This window comes from Vigna radiata, unplaced genomic scaffold (genome assembly GCF_000741045.1).
Source record: "Vigna radiata var. radiata cultivar VC1973A unplaced genomic scaffold, Vradiata_ver6 scaffold_83, whole genome shotgun sequence".
NCBI classification, from domain to species: Eukaryota; Viridiplantae; Streptophyta; class Magnoliopsida; order Fabales; family Fabaceae; genus Vigna; species Vigna radiata.
Genome location: NW_014543268.1, coordinates 1,082,868 through 1,106,543, shown reverse-complemented (window position 1 = coordinate 1,106,543; position 23,676 = coordinate 1,082,868). Strand labels below are relative to the sequence as shown.

The 23,676-nt window shown below is 30.9% G+C and overlaps 3 protein-coding genes across 4 annotated transcripts; 1 reads left to right on the top strand and 2 right to left on the bottom strand.

The window, feature by feature from the left end:
• Nucleotides 1–3,973: 3,973 nt before the first annotated feature.
• Nucleotides 3,974–7,555, top strand: LOC106754159 (protein EIN4-like). Its single transcript, XM_014636144.2, has 2 exons — nt 3,974–6,093; nt 6,775–7,555. Exons 1-2 carry the CDS (start codon nt 4,342–4,344, stop codon nt 7,300–7,302), a joined length of 2,280 nt encoding a protein of 759 aa, XP_014491630.1. The 5' UTR covers nt 3,974–4,341; the 3' UTR covers nt 7,303–7,555.
• Nucleotides 7,556–10,116: 2,561 nt separating this feature from the next.
• Nucleotides 10,117–13,712, bottom strand: LOC106754157 (protein EIN4). Its single transcript, XM_014636141.2, has 2 exons — nt 11,592–13,712; nt 10,117–10,902 (listed from the first exon to the last, which is right to left on the bottom strand). Exons 1-2 carry the CDS (start codon nt 13,344–13,346, stop codon nt 10,375–10,377), a joined length of 2,283 nt encoding a protein of 760 aa, XP_014491627.1. The 5' UTR covers nt 13,347–13,712; the 3' UTR covers nt 10,117–10,374.
• Nucleotides 13,713–17,059: 3,347 nt separating this feature from the next.
• Nucleotides 17,060–23,108, bottom strand: LOC106754167 (AT-hook motif nuclear-localized protein 14). 2 transcript variants are annotated; one of them, XM_014636157.2, is made up of 6 exons: nt 22,663–23,108; nt 22,314–22,366; nt 20,578–20,709; nt 18,486–18,638; nt 17,580–17,865; nt 17,060–17,531 (listed from the first exon to the last, which is right to left on the bottom strand). In XM_014636157.2, exons 1-6 carry the CDS (start codon nt 23,039–23,041, stop codon nt 17,452–17,454), a joined length of 1,083 nt encoding a protein of 360 aa, XP_014491643.1. In that variant the 5' UTR covers nt 23,042–23,108; the 3' UTR covers nt 17,060–17,451. The 2 variants fall into 2 exon arrangements, with proteins under 2 accessions (XP_014491643.1, XP_014491644.1); XM_014636158.2 differs by having other exon boundaries at nt 17,060–17,516; nt 22,663–23,107.
• Between the last annotated feature and the right edge of the window lie 568 nt (nt 23,109–23,676).

Sequence of the window (23,676 nt, the reverse complement as noted above, 5' to 3'; positions counted from 1 at the left end):
CTAATTTTTTATAATTACACTAATTATGTTGATTTTTACAAATACTTTAAAATTTCAATGAAAATTATTTAGTCAATATACAACTATTAAGTTTATAATGGTCATTTTTTTCTTGTTCCATTTCAAGTATGAATTTAAACTGAAATTTCTATTATTTTTAGATTTAGTCGACAATTTTGTTGTAAAATCCATCACTAATAAAATATATAGAAAACTTTCTCAGACTTTAGAAAAATGGAAATCTAGATAAACCATAATAATTCATAAAAATAAATATTAGAATGTATGGAAAATTAATTTGAAATGTTTTTTTCAAATATATGATTTTAGGTTTACAAGGGATTAAAATACCATGAACTCAAGCCTTTGAAAATAATAGAAAGATGTGAATCAAACTCAATTCTCTCACAAATATTGTGGATGTTCAATAAGAACAAATTTTTTTTTTATTTTTTTATTTTTTACCAAATGGTATGACAAATTTAATGTAAAGGATAAACTTAGTATTTTTCTTCTCTTCTGGTGAAGACCATCCAAATGTTTGGATTAAAGATATATTTGTTTTACAAATTATATTTGTCTGCAAAGCTTTGTCCATAAATCCATCAATTATCACATTTTTTTTTCACAATTTTCTATGAGAGAGAAAAAAAAAGCCTAAGATAAACTTTCTTTTTCTCTCTCTTTTTTTCTTTCTTTTATTAATTATTTAAAATTTTAGTCACAATTTATTTCTTCACATTCTTTTTAAATCATATTCTACAAACTATTCTCTCTTTTAAAGAATTGTGTGAGACAACTTAAAAAGATGAAATATATCACTTTTAACCTCTATTTCAATCTTAAAGTGTCATTTACGGTAAAGGAGTTAATCAAAATCTTTAACTATTTATTTTAGCACATAATTCACCATGTATACGATATGCACATTCTTATTTTGTGTTTATATACACAATTCAAGATTTTTTAGTTAAAAATAGATTTTGTGGATATATGACAGCTTTTGGGTTAGAATAAAAAAAACAACTCATTCGATTTACAGAAAAAATTATAAATAAATCAAGGTTGTTATTTTACTTATGAAATATGTATGTGAGAATTATGTTTTTTTTGTTTTAATTTTTTGTATTTACATTGTTTTCTTGACAAATATTCTAAGTCAACTAATGGAGGAACAATTTAAATGTATAAGGAAAGCACTAAAATATTTGTATATATCATGCATATATGGATTATATGTTGATTGTCTTGTAATTTTGACTATTTTAAAAGGTTTAAATGCAGTCCACATGTTATCAAAATTTTGTGAGTAATTTTTACTTTCAAGAATTGTATGCAAAGTTAATGCGGAAAAACAATTACAAAATAAATTATAATTAATTAAATTAAGAATGATAAAATATTGTTCTTTTTAAAGAACATTACGGAGAGATACATTGAATATAAAGTCTAGAAAATTTTTAGGTAGATATGTGGTGATATAGTTATCTTATATTGATGTACATAATTAGTTGAGTAAAAATAATTCATAGACCTCAAACTCTGATTTTATTGTCCTCTTGAATATACATTTAAATCAAGAAGGTGAGGTAACACAGTATCTATGAGAGCATGTAACCTACTTGTAATGTTCATATTGACGTAAGACCAATATGACGTTTAAGATAGAGATATATCAAAAAGAGTAAACCTAACTCATATAGATTGACTCACAACTAGTTAATCTAAGACTAGACGAACTCAACCCGGTCATTTTTTGGTGAGCTACGAATTTTATAACTTGATTGGACCCATTAGGAGTAGGTATGTTAGTGGATTGAGTAACTTAATAGTGTTTTATCCTTCCAATTTATTTTGTATATTTATTACACTATAATAAAAAATGGATTGACTCGACTCAATATTTTATAGTAATAGAATAAAAAATGTTCACCTAATTAACCAAACATTGATAGTACAAGTATCAATGGAGCTTAGTTAATAAATAAATTAAACATTCAAAAAAAAAATATTAAACAACATTTTAGTATTTAGATCGATAGAATTGTAAAGAGTAACAAATAATTATAATAAAAAACCTGTGAAAAAAATAATAAAAAACTAATAAAAAATTGTTATTGGTGGATTGTAGATGGATCCACCTTCAACCTTACTCAAACTTGCAATTTAAGTAACTTGGATTTAATCTTAAAAAAACTAAATTTTTTTCAACCAACCTAACTCATAATATTTGGTGAGCCAAAGATTGAAATTCATTTTAACATATCTAGTTTGAGAGTTTTAATGAAAAAAATATTATAAATAAATTTGATAATGAGATTCAATAAAATTATATAAATATAATTATTAAGAGATTAGTTATGAGTATCTTGAATCAAAATATATACCAACATAATTTTTGTGATAAACTTTATTTATTTTGACATGATTAGTTATTTTTCACTTTCTCAATCTCCATGATATCCTAAATGATACTAAAACAATAAATGTATTAATTAATAATGAAAAATTAAACAAAACAATCGAAAGGTTACTAACAAGTTACATTTTTATTGATTTTTGAATTTAATACTTTTAAATATTTTTTCAAGAATAATATACATTAAATTAAAAAGAATTTTAATTTAGAAAATACAAGACTAGTTTCATAAGGATAAAAGAGAATTTGGATGTTCTTTGAATTTTTCTGTGATTCACATTTGTTAATAGAAATGAGAGTCACCATCTAATTTTCAAATTATAAAGTATGACATTTTGAGTTGAAGTTGGATGATGCTGATTAACTTTTACTATCTCCGGTATTGATTGTAACACTATTTTTAAAAATAAAAATATTGTCAATTTTTGAATTCTATAATAGATTTAAAATAGATCAAACTCATTCACCTTTCCTTACTTTATAAACGGATAGACCTCCCATTTAATATATAATTTAAAAACATTAATCCAACTTAACTGGTACAAATTAGTGGATTAAATGGATAGATTTAAAAAAAATACAATAATATTTTAAAAATAAAAAGATTCATCTTTTAAATTTTATATATTTAATAAAATATTTTTTTTATCAGCAATTTATATATAAATATATATTAAAATAATGAAATATTTAGAGTATATCAACTTTTATATAAAAGATATGTATATCATTTTTAACCCTCATAACTCATACTACAACATTATATCAATAAAACAAAAACAAAAAGTCTGCTTAACAAATATATACAGTAATCAATAATACATAACCTATTCTAAAAATGTTAGACAAACAAAATAAGTTAAAAAATAATAAAACTAAATAAAATAACTAGGATATAAATAAAAAAGACATATTGTATTAAATTTTTAGTTAAAAATAGTATCCTATAATTTATTAATATTGAATCTCCCATTAATTTTTCTTGAAAATCTTCACATAAGTAATAAGAATTTAATTAAGAATTAAAAAACCATTTACTACAAAAGATTAAAAAGGTCATAGTACTATTCTCGTAACATCAATTTTATGGCTTTTAACATTGTTTTTGTTAATCAATTTTAATTTTCATATAATACATAATGTTTAAAGTATTAATCTAATATTACTTTATAATTTATTTTTTTTCAAGATTGATTGATGAAACTATCCCGAGTTCAATTTGAGTATATCAATTTAATATTTTAATTCATTTTAAAAAGGCATTTAACTCCAGTTTATTGTCTGAACTTTTGGTTAACATAACCAGGAAGTTTTTCTTTTCTATGTTTTGTATTTATGAGCGATGAGAAGAAGATTTAAAATTAAGTAATAATAAAGATTAATTTGACCATTTATTAAAATTACTAAATTATTTATTTTTACTGGTTTAAGATATCTTATAATAATAAGGATAAGATTACAATGGATACTATGAAATCTCTCGAATATGTTATTATAGTAATTAATTTGGTGGCAGATAATAAAGACATTTATTATTACACGTAAAGGTGTGTGAGCAGCGCAAGGTAGTCTCGGTTCGATTCATGTGTCGCTGCGTGGGTCCCACTTTCTCTCTCTCTCTCTCTCTCTCTCTCTCTCTCTCTCTCTCTCTCTTTCTCTCTCTTCCTGTGCTCACAAGCAGGTTCTTCCCTTCCAAGTTCAAACCAAAATATTCATTCTTTCTTCGTTCTTGTAATTCCCACAACAATTATTTATTCTTTATCTTCTCGATTTATGGCTAAAAATTGTTAGGGTTTTGGGAAATTAAGGTTCGTTTAAATCTGTTGTAATGTGTGTGCCAATTGTGATGTTAATTTGAGGTGTTGGTTAACTCTGGGGAATGGTTTAGAAAAGGAAAAAATTAGCACTAGTTTTTCGTTGCCATGGAAAAAGGGCTGCTTCTTTTGTTGTTGCTGCTGTTGGTCATGGTGCTTTCTGCCTTTGCCATGGATGTGGAATATTCACAGTGCAATTGTGAAGAGGAAGGGTTTTGGAGCATCCATAACGTCCTGGTTTGCCAGAAAGTGAGCGACTTTTTCATCGCCATTGCGTATTTTTCCATTCCCCTTGAACTCCTTTACTTTGTCAGTCGCTCCAATGTACCCTTTAAATTGGTCTTCCTTCAATTCATTGCGTTCATAGTTCTCTGTGGATCAACCCATTTACTTAACGCCTATACTTACTACGGCCCCCACTCGTTCCGGTTGTTTCTTTCCCTCACTGTTGCTAAGTTCCTCACTGCTCTTGTTTCCTGTGCCACTGCCATTTCCTTTCCCACCCTCATACCTCTTCTGCTGAAAATCAAAGTGAGGGAGCTCTTCTTGAGGCAGAATGTGTTGGAATTGGGCCAGGAGGTTGGGATTATGAAGAAACAGGAGGAAGCTAGTTGGCATGTTAGGATGCTCACCTGTGAGATTAGGAAGTCTCTGGATAAGCATACTATCTTGTATACCACACTTGTTGAGCTTTCCAAGGCCTTGGATTTGCACAATTGTGCAGTTTGGATGCCTGACGATGATAGGAGGGAAATGATTTTGACACATGAGTTGAAACCAAACTCAGCAAGTAGTTTTCAGAATTCTATTCCTATTAGTGATCCGGATGTGTTGGACATAAAGAAGAGCAATGGAGTTTGGATTTTGAGGCCTGATTCGAAACTGGGAGCTGCAAGTAGTGGTGGTGGATCTGGGGTTTCAGGTGCCGTGGCAGCCATTCGCATGCCCATACTTCATGTTTCCAATTTCAAAGGAGGGACACCAGAGTTAGTTGAAACGGCTTATGCCATACTGGTTTTGGTTCTTCCAAATTCAAACTCCAGGACTTGGACCTCCCATGAAATGGAGATAGTGGAAGTGGTTGCTGATCAGGTTGCTGTGGCCTTGTCTCACGCATCTGTTCTTGAAGAGTCTCAGCTTATGAGCCAGAAACTTGCAGAGCAAAACCGGGCATTACAACAGGCTCAGAATAATGCAATGATGGCCAGGAAGGCAAGGAGTTCGTTTGAGAAAGTTATGAGTCATGCAATGCGGAGGCCAATGCATTCAATCCTGGGCTTGCTTTCAATGTTTCAAGAGGATCATATAAGGCCAGAACAGAAGATTGTTATTGACTCAATTTTAAAAGTTAGCAATGCCCTATCACGATTGATTAATGATGTGATGGAGATTTCTGCAAATGACAATGGGACCTTCCGGTTGGAGATGAAACCTTTCAATCTGCATTCATTGATGAGGGAAGTTTCTTGCACTACCAAGTGTTTGTGTATATATAAAGGCTTTGGTCTTGAAGTTGATGTGGACAAGTCTTTGCCTGATCTGGTCATTGGTGATGAGGCTAGGTCTTTCCAAGTAATTTTACATATGATTGGCTATTTATTGAACATATATGACAGAGGGACTCTCTTATTTCAAGTTTATCTTGAAAGTGATAGTGGAGATAAAGATGATAAAAATATTGGAAAATGGAGATCAAGCATGCAAAATGCTTATGTACATATAAGATTTAGTTTTCATATAAATAGTATCAGTTCCCAGGCAGATGAATCATTTTCAACAACAAATTGTAATGTTAAAGAGCATTTCAACAATGAATCTAAGGAAGTCCTCAGCTTCAGCATGTGCAAAACGCTGGTGCAGGTAGGTGCATCATTCTCTTCAGAAAATTTCAATATCAATTTTTGTTAGTGATTTGTATTTAAATGGATTATTCCTACATTTATTTTTTTACTGTTCATTAAATAGCTATATTTCCTCCCCTTTTGAGAAATTATGTGCTGCTCCATTAATTTTCTGAATTGTGTTGGCTGTAAACCTCAGCATCACATTTTATGCTTAGAAGATGATTTTAGGGTTGAACCCTTAAATTTTTGAGTTGGTGAATGATGCATTGAGGAGTTGATATTGGGAACATATGATGAAACTGTCATTAAAATTATACTTTTTAAGTGTGAGAGGTCATTTTTAGGAATAAGAAATAACCTTCACATACAAAGCTCCTATTTGGTCTAGTTTCAAACATCATAGGATTTGGGGAAAAATATTGAAATAGCAAAAAGGACTAAGAAGGCCTGCTTTTTCTACTGTGAAAGAGACTAGAATTTCCCCCATTCCTCAGTTTCATTATGAGAACAATAAACACTAAATATATTCAAAACAATAAGCGCTTCATGCATTTTGTTTTTGTCCTTGCGTGCCAGCTTGACTGTGGGTTGGTTGAGCAGCTTTCAGCGGTAAACCGACTGAAGTAGGTTTAGTTTTAATGTGGTGTGATTGTTTTCTGTAATTCTGACAGTTGATACAATATGGAATCATATGCAGATGATGCAAGGTAATATTTGGATATCAACTGACACTATGGGTTTGACACAAGGAATGACGCTTCTGCTCAAGTTTCAGTCAGGATCATCACATGGAAGATTCATTCTTGCTCCTAAAGATTTCTCAAACTCCCAGTTTAAAGGGCTTAAGGTTGTGTTAGCTGATGATGATGATGTAAACAGGACCGTGACCAAGAAGCTGCTTGAGAAACTGGGGTGTCAAGTAACTGCTGTTTCATCAGGATTTGAATGTCTTGGTGCTATCAGTGCCTCTGGTAACTTGTTCAAAATTATTCTGCTAGATCTTCACATGCCTGAAATGGATGGTTTTGAAGTTGCAAAAAGGATTAGGAAATTACAAAGCCATAAGTGGCCCTTGATCATAGCTTTTACTGCTAGTGCAGAAGAGCACATCAAGGAGAGATGCCTACAGGTTGGAATGAATGGATTCATTCGAAAACCTATCCTCCTTCATGAGATTGCAGATGAACTTAGATCTGTCCTACAACGTACAGGTGAAAAATTGTGAAAACAATCTTAAATGCATCAAATTTTTAGGTTCCTTTTTGACATGAACCTGGAGTTCTTAAACTAAATATACTAACCATTTTTCTGATTAATCTTTATGCCAACAATGAATTATGGCTTTCAAACAATGTGTATAGAACTGCTAACCATCATCAGAAAGTAAAGGACGAAATGCAAAACCCTGAAAGTGCCTATGGTTTCTTGCATTTGTTTATGAAAAGATGGAAGAATGTAACATTAGTGCTTTTCTGCCATACTATGTCGCGCAATTGAGAACATGTTTTGTGATATTAGTTATTTAATGGAGACGCAGAAATTGATACAGTTAAACCTTCGAGACCAGCATATGTATAGTTCTTGCTAGTTGATTATATGTGCAATTGATATTTTAAGCATCGAAGGCTTTTGAAATTTTTGTATGAAGATGAATCAAAGAAAAAAAAACTTGTACAATTGAAAATTAAATCACACACAAAAAAAATCTTCATAGTCAACTTTTAATTTGATATGTTACATTAAAATTCTATTTTCTATACTTAAATATTACTAATATGAAAACTTCATTCTATATTTCTTTTGTTTTAAATTTCATATTATTTAAGTATAGAAGTTTGAATTTTAATGTAAAATTCAATTTATATTGTGCTGTGATGACTGTCATTTAACTCTTCTGATTTCTAATATTATTTAACATAAAAATGAATGAAATTAATGTTTAAAATCAATTTTTAAGATTATCCTTATTTAGTTGTTGTTATTGTCTTTCACTTATATAATTTATTTGAGACTTGATTTGCTTTGATGTATTTATTATTTTTATACGATGACATTTATAAGAAACTATTCTAGAAATACGCTTATAAAAAATACCATAAAATTCATATATGAAACCAAAAATTTATAGCACCAACACCTTTTCATTAAATAACTAGTTTGATCATTTTCTTGTAAGTGAGAAAAAATAATCAAATAATTTAAAATAAATAAGATGATGTAATATGAAATTATAAAATAAGTAATTAGATTAACATGATTAATGATAATATAAGAATATACATATTTAAGAAATACAATGAATCAAAACTTTAAAATATGATTAATTGAAAATGGTTTAATATAATAATAGAATACAATTTTATGTACTTAAATTGTATAAAATTATAAATTTATATTAGATTGTATAATATTGTTATATAAATTACAAAATTATGTTATGAACTTGTATAAAATTTAAAATTTTTATTATTTAAACAGTTTGTATATGGTAAATATTGGAAGTTTCTGTTTTGTGATAAGTATCTAACTGGTAGTGCTTTTAAAAATATATATATATATATATATATATATAAGATAATCAAAGTATGTCATTGTTGATTGATTAACTTTTAAATTTTAATTTATATACTATTGTAGTTTAAACCGTCATGTTTTCATATTTTTTTCACAGAGCTTGATCTGACGTCTAATAATTCAGAATTTCTGATTCAATTTACTGGTTAAATGATGTTTTTAAAATTCCTATGATTTTTTAGTTTTTCTTATTAAATAATATTAGGATAAATAAAATTAACTAAACCATCATATTTAAAGTTTGGAATGAGAATATATATAGGTAATTTTGATCTTCACTAATAATATTAAATAATTCAAATAGTTGTCTAAGGCAAAGAGTTAAACCTAATAAAGTAAGTAAACAAGAGAAAGGAATGAAAATATATTAAAAAAAATCTATAAGAAAAAAAGGTTAAAATTTAGAAGATCTTAAATCAATATGAGGAAGTCCTCAATCATTCTTTTTCTTGTTTGATAATCTTCCTAAATATCAACTTCATGAGAAATCGGCTTAAACTTTGTTGAATTGAGAACAACAAAGATACTTCAAAAACATGTTTATATTAATAATTTACATTTTAGAACTTTCTATACCATCTAATATTTTTTTTTTAGAATTATCAAATATTAATATTAATATTTGATAATTCAACAATTGCTAATATTATTTTCATAAAGTCCAATAATGAAATTTTGATTCTTTATAATATATATTATGATAATAAGTATTGAACATATTAGGAGTTAAATTGTCTTATTCATACCAAAAATTTGAATTGATTTATTTAAATAAACATTTGACATTTTCTAAATTTTAAAATTCATCTTAACACAGTTAAGAGTGATTAATACAATGACAAAATATATTTGAAGAGTTAAAGATCTTCATACCTAAATTTACATTAATTGGACACTTCTAAATCACCATATCTCATTAGTAAAATTTCTAGAGTATATATTTGAATTTTAATATAGCATATCAAATTAAAAATTGATTAAAATTTTATCTATACAATTTACTCTTCCACTGGGAATAATCTTTATTAGACTCAATCTTAAATACATTAATCAAGTTGTGGATGGTCTCTTGAGTATGCAGAACAAACCCCTTATACCAAAACCTCACAATCTTGAATCAGAGAAATAATGTTTCACGTTTTTCTAAAGTGTAATGACTATTAACATTTATGGAACTAATAAATATGATAAAAAAATTAAATATGATGAACATTGAAAATATAATTACAAAAATGTTAGTTATTATCAAGTGACAAAGACAAAATACACCAACCAAAAAATCTAAATTCAATTAACAAAAAGCTTTTCTAATTTGTATATTTGATCAAATAAGCAGTTAGAAGATACCACTGCAATTTTAAATTTAGTATTAATTTCTATAAGTTTATTGAATAACTAATTGAATAACTAACACTACAACAATACATTAACAAACAACATAAGCTAACATTTGTCTAATGTATAGTTTTTCCACATTCATCCATCTTTTCATATTATATATATACGCAAGAAAGCAAGCACTTTCAGAATTCTATGCACCTTGAAAAAGTCACAATTCAGTATACGGCCAAAGGATCAAACAGAAAAATGGTTAGCAAAAAGAACCTAGTATCTATTATCTATCTAGTATATTTTAGTTTATTAAGAATTCCAGGTTCTCTTTCAGAATGTTGTAGTGATTAATTTGAGGAACCTAACAGATTTGGGATAACTAAAATTGTTCTCACAATTTTTCACCTGCACGTTGCAGGACTGTTCGAAGTTCATCTGCTATCTCATGAAGAAGGATAGGTTTTTGAATCAGTCCATTCATTCCCACTTGCACACATCTCTCCTTGATGTGTTCTTCTGCACTTGCAGTCACAGCCACGATCAAGGGCCAATTACGGCTTTGGAATTTTCGAATCCTTCTTGTAACTTCAAAACCATCCATTTCGGGCATGTGAAGATCCAGTAGAACAATTTTGCTGGAGTTACCAGAAGCACTTACAGCACTAAGACATTCAAATCCTGATGAAACAGCAGTTACTTGACACCCCAGTTTCTCAAGCAGCTTCTTGGTCACAGTCCTGTTTACATCATCATCATCAGCTAACACAACCTTAAGCCCTCTAAACTGGGAGTTTGAAATATCTTTGGGAGCAAGAATGAATCTTCCATGATATGATCCTGTCGGAAACCTAAGAAGAAGTGTCATTCCTTGTGTCACACCCAGAGAGTTAGTTGACATCCAAATATTACCTTGCATCATCTGCATATTATTCCATATTGTATCAACTGTCAGAATTACCACAAACAATCACACCACATTAAAACTAACATGCCTCAGCTGGTTTATCGCTGAAAGCTGCTCAACCAACCCAGTCAAGCTGGTAGGCAAAGACAAAACAAAATTCGGTTTTAGGCCCAAATGTTCAAACTATACAGAACTAAATGCATGAAAGGACTTATAGTTATGTTGTTTAGTGTTAATTCTTCTCATAATACAGCTGACGAATGGGGGAATTTTGAGCCTCTTTCATCTTAAAATTGCTTAAGTAATAGATCATTCACAGGAGAAAAAAGTAGACTCTCTTAGCCATTTCTGCTATCTCAATATTCATTTTGTCCTTGACGCCTATGATGCTAGAAATTCTCACAATCTAGGTTAAGATCTCAAAAGAGGATAATATATCATAGATATGGGATAAACAAGACAAAATTTTAAAGTTATAGAGGAAAATAGCGACTGTAAAATGTTGCTAGACCCAAGGGATACCATGATTGTCAATAACAAAAAGATAGTTAACAGACTGGAGATAAATTACAGCTCATGAGATAGAAACCCTAATATCCTTAGCTGAAACATGCCAGGAGAGAAATCTGCTCAAAATTAAACGTCACTGCCACATACAAGAGATCACTGATTTGTAAATTTTCAAAAGAAAATGGTGCACCTACCTGCACTATTGTTTTGCACATGCTGAAGCTCAGGCCTTCCTTGGGTTCATTGTTGTGGTGCCTTCTACAAGAATAATTTGTTGTTGAAAATGATTCATCTGACTGGGAACTAATACCATTTACTCGAAAATTAAATTTTATATGTACATAGTCATTTTGCACGTTTGACCTCCATATTGCAACACTTCTATCATCTTTATCTCCACTACCACTTTCAAGATAAACTTGAAATATGAGTGTTCCTTTCTCACAAAGGTTCAATAAATAGCCAATCATATGTAAAATTACTTGGAAAGACCTTGCCTCATCACCAGCGACCAGATCAGGCAAAGACTTGTCAACATCAACTTCAAGACCAAAGCCTTTATATATACACAAACACTTGGTAGTGCAAGAAACTTCCCTCATCATTGAATGCAGACTGAAAGGCTTCATCTCCAACCGGAAGTTTCCGTTGTCATTCGTGGAAATCTCCATCACATCATTAATCAATCGTGAGAGTGCATTGCTAACTTTGAAAATTGAGTCAATAACAATCTTCTGTTCTGGCCTTATACTATTATCCTCTTGAAACAGTGAAAGCAAACCCAGGATAGAATGCATTGGCCTCCGCATTCCATGACTCATAACTTTCTCAAACGAGCTCCTTGCCTTCCTGGCCATCATTGCATTCTTCTGGGCCTGTTGCAATGCCCGGTTTTGCTCTGCAAGTTTCTGGCTCATAAGCTGAGACTCTTCCAGAACAGACGCGTGAGACAAGGCCACAGCAACCTGATCAGCAACCACTTCCACTATCTCCATTTCATGGGAGGTCCAAGCCCTGGAGTTTGAATTTGGAAGAACCAAAACCAGTATAGCATAAGATGTCTCAACCATCTCTGGTGTCCCTCCTTTGAAATTGGAAACATGAAGTATCGGCATGCGGATGGCTGCCACGGCACCCGAATCCCCAGATCCACCACCGCGACTTGCAGCTCCGAGTGCAGAATCAGGCCTCAAAATCCACACCCCTTTGCTATTCTTTACGTCCAACACATCTGGATCACTAATAGGAATAGAATTGTGAAAACTACTTGCAGAGTTTGGTTTCAACTCATGTGTCAAAAGCATTTCTCTCCTATCATCATCAGGCATCCAAACTGCACAGTTGTGCAAGTCCAAGGTCTTGGAAAGCTCAACAAGTGTGGTATACAAGATGGTATGCTTATCCAGAGACTTCCTAATCTCACAGGTGAGCATCCTAACGTGCCAACTAGCTTCCTCCTGTTTCTTCATAATCCCAACCTCCTGGCCCAATTCCAACACATTCTGCCTCAAGAAGAGCTCCCTCACTTTGATTTTCAGCAGAAGAGGTATGAGGGTGGGAAAGGAAATGGCAGTGGCACAGGAGACAAGAGCAGTGAGAAACTTAGCAACAGTGAGGGAAAGAAACAACCGGAACGAGTGGGGGCCATAGTAAGTATAGGCATTGAGCAAATGGGTCAATCCACAGAGAACTATGAACGCAATGAATTGAAGGAAGACCAATTTAAAGGGAACATTGGAGCGACTGACAAAATAAAGGAGCTCAAGGGGAATGGAAAAATATGCAATGGCAATGAAAAAGTCACTCACTTTCTGGCAAACCAAGACGTTGTGAATGCTCCAAAGCCCTTCCTCATCACAATTGCAGTGTGAATATTCCACTTCGATAGCAAAGACAGACAGCACCATAACCAACAGCAAGAAAAACAAAAGAAGCACTCCTCTTTCCATGGCGACAAAATAATTAGAGCTACTATTTTCCTTTTTCTACAGCATCCCCAAAGAACATACACCGGAAATTGACACCACAATTGATACACACATTACAACAGATCTAAACTATGTTTAATTTCCCAAAACCCTAACAATTTGGAGTCAGAAATCGAGAAGACAATGAATAAATCAGGACTTGGTGTGCTTTTGGTCAATGATACTAATTGATAAAATAATGCTACCCATCACCGAAAAATCCAATCTTAGGTTTGAAGATTGCTCTTTGTCGAAGGCAGAGAGAAAGAGATGGGCCCCACGCACCTTTACTGAACTGAGCTGAAACTCCCTTCCTCTTACAAACAAACCTTTACCAGTAATAATCATAATAAATCAGGCACTCAATTATTCACTACTGTAACACATCATTTCAAACATTTCTTAATGCATTCATTTTGACTTCTTCAAGATTGCATTCAAAAACTGAAAGTAAAAACAATAATTTAATAATTTGATTTTTAACCTGAAACTAAAATCAAAATATGAAATTATTCATTCTAATTCAAACAAAACAATAACGGATGTGATGAAGACAAAGGTGAAATATATTTTTTTATTTTTAAAATGAAATTAAAATTTATTTAGGTCTTGAACTTTGATATATTTTAATTTTTAAATTTTAAAAAATAAATAGATATAATTATTTATTTAATGATTTTAAGTTTAATTTTTGTATTAATTGAAAAAGTTTTATTTATTTATTTAATTAAACTGTACCAAAATTTAAAACAACCATAAAGTTTTCTTCCTTTAGCTTGCATGTAACATAATCCAGAACTACTCTTATTCTCTGATAGTTCTTTTCTACCTTTATAAAGTCTTGGTTTAGGACCACCTTTTGTTTTACTTGTTCCTCAACAACACTCTATTATAATAGGACTATGAAGGAAAGGGGAAATTAATTTTGAGTGACAAAATGCACTATGAAGAAATGAGAATTTTTTCCATAAAAAGAAAAATGCAATCTTTTCATTACAAAAGAATTTGAAAAATCTTAGAAATTTCAAAGAGATTTTCTTTTTCAAAAATTAAAGATGGTATTTTTCAAATGTTTAATATTTTGCAAATAAAACATGTAACAAATAGGTAATGTTCGAATATATTTATTATTTATGGATAATAAATAAGAGATAACCGATAACTCCGGTTTATAAACTTATTGATGTTAATATCATACTATTCGTACTAACGAATATTTACAAAAAAAAATTAAAATTAAAATAAAAAATTATATTTTATTAAGTTAAATTTAATTAATTTAACTTATATTATATCTTGTGTATTTTTTAATTTTATTTAAAAATTTATAATATATTTTTCTAAATTTCGTAAATATCTACATATTCATGCATTTTTAAAACATTTACAAGTATTTTTTATTGAGTATCCGATCAATTACACAAATAACGGATAATTTTTTTTTACAAAAATCGATATCAAATATTATCTTTGCTCGATCTAACTCATTCTTGTCCTAATTTCAAACTTTCATTTTAAATATTTATTGAGATACGGTCATTAAGTGTTAGAGAAATAATTTTATCTATTTATGGATAAAGATCTTATAAATTTCAAAATTTTTGTATTTAAAAAATTTATTATATAAATTTATATTATTTTAATTAATTATGTTAATTATTCAAATTTCAACATCTAGTGTCTTTAGACACGGGTTAGTATTGCTTTAATAATGACAGTAATAGTAGTAATATTAACTAATTATTTATCATAAAATATAAAAATATAATTGAAATTAATTAGTAATTATTTGTTAAGAATTTTAAAGTTTTAATAATGATACAATATTTATTAACCTAAATTTGAATTACATAAAGTAGATATTGATTGGGCAATATTAGTATTTTTGTTTTTTTAATAAAAAAAATCATAGTTAGTGACTTATGGAACAAAATATCTTATTGAAGCTAATATCTTGTATTTGTGGAAGAAAAGAAGGTAAACATCAAAATTGGGTTTTTTCTAATTTTGTAAAGTGACGATCATGTTGTGCTGTAGCAATGGAACGCAATCATCCACCCAAATATCACTATCAGTAGTCACCACAGATTAAAGTTTGATGTATGCATCATTATATGAAAAAAAAAAATCAATAATGTTACACGTGTCACAAAGATAAAATTTCAAATTTAATTTTAAGATTAAAAATTATTTTTGATGAACGTGATAAAATTTATAAGTTAAGAATTTAATAAATTAAGAATCTATCATGAGCTGGTAGCTTATTAGTTATCAATTAGTTTAAAAACTATTCATTAAAATAAAAGTTGTGGAAAATTTTAAGTAATGACTTAATTAATGGATGTAAAACGAATATAAATATATAAATAAAAATTAAACTAAAATTTCATAAAATAAATTACTTTAAGGTAATTATCAAACGTTTTTTATTTATTAACATAGTTCATAAATTAGTTAACAATTTTTTATCATACCAAAAAAATTAATATCTATATTATAATTTGTTTAGATGAACGATAAAAGATAAAAATAAAATGTATAAAGTGTTTAATATGAGTATATTACTATATAATAATATTTTTTAATTGATACACTTAATACTGAGAAACTTCTCATATTTAGGTTAAATTTTAAAAAATAACTTATTTAGATACAACGTTTTTCAAGAAAAGATGTTTGACCAAATTTATCAGAAATACCTTTTCATTAAAGAAGTGAAAATCTAACTTTTTTTAGTTAAAATAACAATTTTAATAAAGAAAAGCAATATTAATCTTATTAAAATATTTAATGTGATACTAAACTAATTTTTTTAATAAAAATGATAGATTATTATGATGTTTTTAGAAAACTTATATAAATATTGTAAGAAATATTTTTCATCAAGCAAATAAAATAAAATTCAGTTATACAACAATTAATAATGTCCAGTAATTTTGTTTTAATTTATCAAACACTCTCTTAAAGAAAATAAAAAGACAGTAGAATTTGAAGTTAGAAGTATTTTTTAACTGGAAGAATGTTTAATATATAATTTATAAGATAATCATTGAGCCATCCATATTTAATATTCAAAACTGGTGCCATCATTATAGCCGAAAATACCACCACCAACTTTTGTATTAATTTGTTAAAAAGAAACAAATCATATTGGATGTGGAAAAGAAAATTAAATAAAATATTTTTATTGAATAATTAAGCTAAGAGAATATATAAACTCCATTTTTTTTTTAATTTATCTCACTCTATTAATTAAATCGGAAACCCACCTGAATAAATGTAGTTAAAAAAATATGTAAATTAAATCTGATATACATCTGGAAGTGATTCCTAGCTCTTGTATTCTATTCACATGAACTTTGAGACACTTTTCGTATATTGGTAATAAACTATGTTAGAAGATGACATGTTACACACTAGACATTGTTAAACAACTGAAAAGATGTAATAAATAAATAAGGGATCACTGAATCATTACTAAATGACAATGTTATAAAAAGCATCATCAGTACCAAATAACCTTGTAATTAATTAGTTGAACATATTTTTTTTAAAATCATAAATTCCAAAGAAATTACACTACGCATAATGTAGTCTGTACCCTAAAAATCGAAAAAGTTCCATTACATTTACTACATGAGCCTAATGGCCCAGAAGATGAGCAGAGAAAGATAATCAATATTTTCAAAATAGGCTTACTAAATGAAGAAGCATAATATAATAATCATGTAAGCTTTGACAGAATTTGGAAGAATATATCTTAAGAGTGCACCTTGAAAATGAAAGGAAAATATAATCCACAACAGATTAGCTAATCTAGGAAACATATATCTATGATATTTATCCCGGTATGAACTAACAGGCCTGCAAAAATGAAGTAAGCAACCTGATTTATACATACAACACCAGTAAATGAGGCAGAACAATATTTTCAAGGACAAGCATTAGTACTAATTTTCAGAAGCCACGAGCTTTAATGAATGGTGCATACTATAAACGGCATCACGCGACAAAGAGGACAGGTATGTATAGATATCATACATCTATCGCACATTGGTTTATCAAAATCTAAAGCCATATCGAGTTTTCAATCGGGAATTTGCTCATAGCCCCCATTCTCAGGAGACTGGTGCGACCCATGACCTGTCCTTCCTGCAGATAGGAAACCTTATTACACCATAGCGAAACTATTAGAAGGAGCAGGTTAGTCCATACCTGTCAGCTCAAAACTGGAATTTCTTGAATCCGGACGAGCCCAGTCTGTGGACCGGGGAGGCGTCCCCTGCAAACCAAGCTGTTGAATCATGAAATGACTTCCCCCCATGGCTTGATGCTCATCATTTCCGCGGATTGGATTTCCACTGGGAGAGTCGACGGATTGGCGGAAACCTAAACTTGATACTGGTTCACTAACAGGTGGTGGTGGCAACTTACTTGCAGAGGCATCAACTTTTGGGCTAGATTCCTTCTTGTTGTCAATAAAAAATGTTCCAACGATGACCTGTGTAGATTAACCTTTCGTAAAAAATGACTTCCAGGCAGTGGTTGATAGGAATGAAAACAGGAGGTGCAAAATATAATAGTGAAACTTGACGATGTAGATATAAAGTAAGTCTATATGCATACTTTATTCACCGGTTTTCCCTATCAATTTTACTCTTACCAAGCACAACCCTAAATGCCCGTCTCATCTTCCCTTTTTCTCCCTATGAAAAATCTATACATGTAAAATCACATTTGTGTATATTATGTGAAGGCTATAAAAAGAAACTACAGAACAAGCTGGAACATAAGTAGAGAACTGATCACATACAACTTTCTCTCCAACCCCAGTTTTACCTTGAAGCATATGTTAGCAACCTCATGACCGCAACGTACAAACATATCAGCAACAATTACCAAACCTTTCCACTTAATGAGCTTGGTTATATCTAGTGGTACATAATGTCCTAATCATAAATCTTGCTCAATGACACGTAATTTAAATCTAAGTCCACGTTGATGGTTAGGCCTACAATTTTTCAAGGCACAAATTGCATTGATCAAGACAAAGAAAAATAGAATAGGGCCCAGCTCATATTTGCCATCAAAAAGTTCTTCCATAGTTCTTTCTGAAATTACCTGAACTGGACCAGCTGCTTTAAGCGGCCCACCAACTCCACCACCTATGATTTGTCCATCAGTGTTAGATAAACATACACTTAGACCACCAGTTCGAGTTCCAATCTCATTACGGACGTAAGATCCGGTAAGTGAAATAATCTCAAATCGACCCTGATGTCAAAGCAAAGAGTCAAACTTTGATAACTGGAATATGAGCACATGACTACCAAATATAATAAAGCAAAATCCCTTGACAAAAAGAATTAACAATTTTTATTTTCAGCAATTAGCCATGTGCTCATTATGTTGTAGACAATGACTGCTGCTTAACAGTTAATACATTGACAAGTGACAACACGGGAAAAAGATAATACTAACTTAATGCTGACCGGCACTAACTTTAAGTGACCGGTTGTAATCTAATATAGATAGTTTTCATTAAGGTTCCTCATTGTGTCTGTAGTCTTGAAGGCAACTGAAGAATGAAGATCAGTTTTCTTGTAAGAAACTGGTGCAAGAGCTATCTACAGATTCTGAAACCATTTTGCTAAAGCTTCCAATTTAGATCATGAGAAAATTGGTCCATAGAATTTGGGTTTATACAGAAAAGCCATAAGCACACACGTGTACATGAGGAGAAAATAGTATGAGATCAAAAGTAGAATTTTAAATGAACATCTATAATCCAATGTTTTTATTGGCATAATTAAGAAACAAGAGTATTCAGAAAGAAAACCTTCAGAAATTTATGAGAAAAAATGAAGACAAAACACTAGTCTCTTTATTAATAGTAGTTAGAAAAAAAATTCAAATTTGAAAACTCATCCACCTTGTTTGATGACAAGTGAAGAACCTTAAATCAAAGGGAGAGTACATTTTCCTCTCCCGAGTAATGCTTAAATTATACCTTCTTTCCCTCCAATTTTAAAAAATTACACTCTCCATCCACGTCAGAAACATTTTGCACTTCAGCCCATTGACTGATCCTCTTAATGGTGGTAAACAATTATGAATAAGCCTTCTAGTAGGGATGGAAATGGATAAAATTTGAAAAAGGTTATAAAATCCATTCCTACACCACATTTAAAACTAAACCTGCCTCTGAACCCATACCCTCAGAGCCTCACCCATTTTCTACATTCTAATTAAATGGAATATTTTAATTCTGACAAACTAGTAAAATAAAAATGCTATTGTTAATACTGAAAATCAATTATGAAAAATCAACCAAACGAAAACATAAACTAAAAATTATACCCCAAGTTGGATGGAAGAACAACACCTGCTCCCATAATTGGATGAATAATATAAAGCCATGAAAACTTTAGAGAGCAGAATTACAACAAAAGCCTTTAGGGCTTGAGATAAGAATTATATCATGGATAAACTTCAAAATGACAACTTGTGATCATTAAATAAGTAATTAAATATAATATTTCAAATTTTAGGTTTAATATATTAAATGATATGCGTGGGTATGAAATGGAGAGCATATTAAAGTACCCACCCATACTGGCATCTCCACACCTATTCCCATATAACTTTTGCAAGTATTTATACCTGGTCCCAAACCCATTTAGTAGATGAGTTTCCTCCACATCTTTTTGTTAGGATCCAAATACAATTTTAATCTCTCCAAAGTGCATTTTTGCTCTCTGCAACTTTTGGCATCACTGGAAACTAATTTTCCACATGGGACTTTTATGAACGACACAATGTTTACAATATTCCAACTAGTGGCCTAAGAACATCATCCAAAATCTTATTTTATTTGACAGTCAAAATCTTATTTTATTTGACAGTCAAAATCTTATTTTATTTGACAGTAAAAGTTTAAAAATAGTTGCCATTGTCAATAATAAAGAGTGTCACGGAGAGGAAACTATCTTTAAGAGGCTCATTCACATTAAATAACCAAAGTGTAACACAAATCAATAGCTCTAAGGAGGAGAATGTAATTTACCCAACAATAAAATCAAATATATTATAAACAAGATTTTGACCCAAATTGAAAGTTTCCACATTTCCTTTTCCTTTAAAAGATTGTTTAAAGAATATCTGTAAGAATATAACAAATAGATATGATAAAAAAAAGCAACTAATATTTTACCTCATATGTAATGTTGCCTCCTGAGGTTGCTGGCTGGCGAAGAGAGGCATTAGAGATGGAACCAGATGCAGAGAGAATACACATTTCACGCCTACTTTGTTGCATGAATAACATAATTTTCTGGCCAACATCCTATTGAGTGCACAGTTAAACAGTAATCAAAGTAATACACATATAGAAGAAAGTTGAAAAATAAACTGGACAAATGACAAAACATAATAAATTCAAACAACAAGGATGGAGGAAAATTTACTTGTAAAAAGAGTGGTGAACTACAAGGAAAAATTGAATAACATCAGAAAAATACAGAAACTGATAATTTCTCTGAAACAATTTATATGTTGGAAATGCATAAAAAAAGTGTAACTACACTAACTGTAATAGTTCACATGACATCCAAAGGTTAACTGTGGCTACTTGGCACACTTATTGCACCGCACCTAGATCCATTGTAAGCAGGTGCAACTTTGTGAACTTCGGCAAGAGACACAGGATGACTAAGCTGACCCCTAAAAGGCATTATTCCTGAATTGTCCTAGATTGCATCCTCTCACCACATAATCTCAATTACAAGAGACACTGTTACATTATTTATAAAATCTTTGCTCATAAACTCCCTTAGTCACTTAAAACATGATCTGCCATGAAATTACTCTTTGAAAAGACTGAAATCACCACCACGCAAGAAAACCGTGCATGTTGAACAAATCTGAAAGGACTATAAATAGATGGGATGGGGTGGAACAAAACATATGGTAATTAAATACTAATTAGTGGGGTCGTAAACGAGTATAACTATTCAAGCTTGACTGGTTAAATGCTTGATCAAACTGGTTTGCTTAATTAAAGAAACAAAAGCAAACTTACACTTGATATTAAACTCATTTATATACATAATATAAAGTTAAAATTACATATATATCACATCTTGAGCGTGTATTTCTATTTGTATATTATGATCTAGTATTCAATGTTATAATAAATACTAAATTGTAGAAAGTTTAAAGTAATATAAGTTTAAGGAAATTTTCCGCAAAAAGAAAAAATAATTGAATTAAAAACGGGATAAACAAACCACACGCAAGCTTTATTTTTATCTAAACAAATTTAACTCAATCTTCCGGTTAAATTCATTTATATAGATGACCCAAGCATTGTAATCCATTTTTCACAAGGCGAGTCTAAGATTTGTTGTTTGGCTGGACTAGTTTACATTCCTACTAATTAAACTCTTAGGGTAGGAGATACTTAAATGAACATTTTAGTTGGCATATATTAGTGATATATGAGATATAGATTGTCAGGCTGTTTAGTATATAGGTTCAGATGCATGCAACATATAACAAATTATCAATTTAGTCTCTCAAATATTACCTTTTCTCTTAAATAGCCTTTAAGGAAGGAAATTACAAAACTAATCTCTAAGGTATTAAATATCCATCAATTTACTAATGTCCTACGAAGGATTTTTCAATACATAAGAAACTTTATAATGTGATTTCTAATACCTGGGAGAATGCTTATATAATTTGGTCATTTTAGGGACGACTATTAAGGATACGGAGTAACATTTTAGGGCTGAAAGTGATGGGTTATTACTTTCTTTTATAATATAATAACCAAATCGGTTGGGACTTCGTTACAGGTCAGTCACTGTACTTGCCCTGAAGCAAGTAGATGCAGAAATTTAAAATCCACAAGCAATATTCGAAGACTGAAGTATGAATAACGCATACCTCACCAGCAGCAACAGCAATGACATGCGGAGTGAACCCTTGCCCTGCATTGCCTGCATCACCCCATTCACAGCAGAAACATCTAGTTAAAATTCTGCCATCAATCGCGCACTCGGTACCTTAGGTATTTTTGTCAATCCTTAAGCTAAAAGAAACACTTTCATATAACTAAAAAACACTTTTAAACTCGTACGAAACGCCATACTCGCAATCCCAATTCCTAAACATTTTCAAATTAGAACGAAAAAACGAACGCAGAATCCACCAACACAGAGAGAAGCAAAAGCACGAGAGTACGAATACAAAAGAAGAGGAATTAATGAGCGAAATTGAGAAAGGGAAAGCGAACCTAGAGCGAAGGAATGGGATTTCTTAGAAGTGAAAGATGAGGAAGAAGGGAACGTTGGTGAGTGGGGCTTCTTGTCCCCGGAGAACGACTGAGACGAAGCAGTAGCAGCTTTCTTGGCAGCAAGAGCCTGCTCGGGCGTGCCGTACTTCCTCGGGCGGCCCCGCTTCCTCTTGGCCGGTTCGAGCTGGGACGAGACAGCCGAGGCGACGGAGTGAGGGTAGAGTATGTGTGAGGCGTCAGCGTTGGGCAAGAGGCCGTTGGTGGGAGAGGCGGTGGTGGGTGGGGCGGCCTGCGGCGGTGGTTGGGGCTGGTGGTGATGGTGGTGGTGGGGATGGTGGTGGTGGAAGAAGGAGGTGAGTTGGTTGTCATTAGGTTCCATGTTTGGGACAGAAAGATGTGTGTGCTCCCACTGCTCCCACTGCTTTTTTTTTTTTAGATATTTTAATTTATTTTTATAATAAAACAAAAACAGTTTATCTTGTAAGAAGGGCAGTGCTGCAGAGTCTGAATGAACTCAACCCTTTCGATTCACTCTTATTTTTCACCCTTTCCCTCTTCATATTTTCTTATTCTATTTTTCAACCTTTTTTTTTTTTTTTATTTTACTGACAATATTTAAATTAATAACAATTATAATAATAATAATCATATTAAATAAAAAGAAAAAATGGATATTTGAATGGGTGACAAGGAAGTAGTGAGTAGGAGCAGTCACAGACAGTGACACTGACAACCAAATATACAAACCGATAAGGGTTGAGTTGAGCTTCTTCCCAATCCTAGTCACTCAACCAACCTTACCTTCTCTTTCTTTTTTTTTTTTTCCTTTTTTTTTTCTTTTTCCACTCTCTTCCTCTCATATTCTCCCCAAATCTCTTACTCACAAATACACACGACAAACCTTTTTCTTTCCTCTCACAAACATTTTTCTTCACACTTCATTCAAATAAATAATTAATATTTAATAAAAATTAAAATATGACTATAAATAAACTAACAAAATCACATGAGAAA

Excerpts from the sequence above, each read along its gene's own strand:
- LOC106754159 (XM_014636144.2), top strand. The coding sequence starts at position 4,342 with ATGGAAAAAGGGCTGCTTCTTTTGTTGTTGCTGCTGTTGGTCATGGTG. Across the intron at positions 6,094-6,774 it reads TGTGCAAAACGCTGGTGCAG|ATGATGCAAGGTAATATTTG; the intron begins GTAGGTGCATCA and ends AATCATATGCAG.
- LOC106754157 (XM_014636141.2), bottom strand. The coding sequence starts at position 13,346 with ATGGAAAGAGGAGTGCTTCTTTTGTTTTTCTTGCTGTTGGTTATGGTG. Across the intron at positions 10,903-11,591 it reads TGTGCAAAACAATAGTGCAG|ATGATGCAAGGTAATATTTG; the intron begins GTAGGTGCACCA and ends AATAATATGCAG.
- LOC106754167 (XM_014636157.2), bottom strand. The coding sequence starts at position 23,041 with ATGGAACCTAATGACAACCAACTCACCTCCTTCTTCCACCACCACCAT. Across the intron at positions 17,866-18,485 it reads AAGCAGCTGGTCCAGTTCAG|GTCATCGTTGGAACATTTTT; the intron begins GTAATTTCAGAA and ends TAATCTACACAG. Across the intron at positions 17,532-17,579 it reads TTCCAGTTTTGAGCTGACAG|GTTTCCTATCTGCAGGAAGG; the intron begins GTATGGACTAAC and ends TGGTGTAATAAG.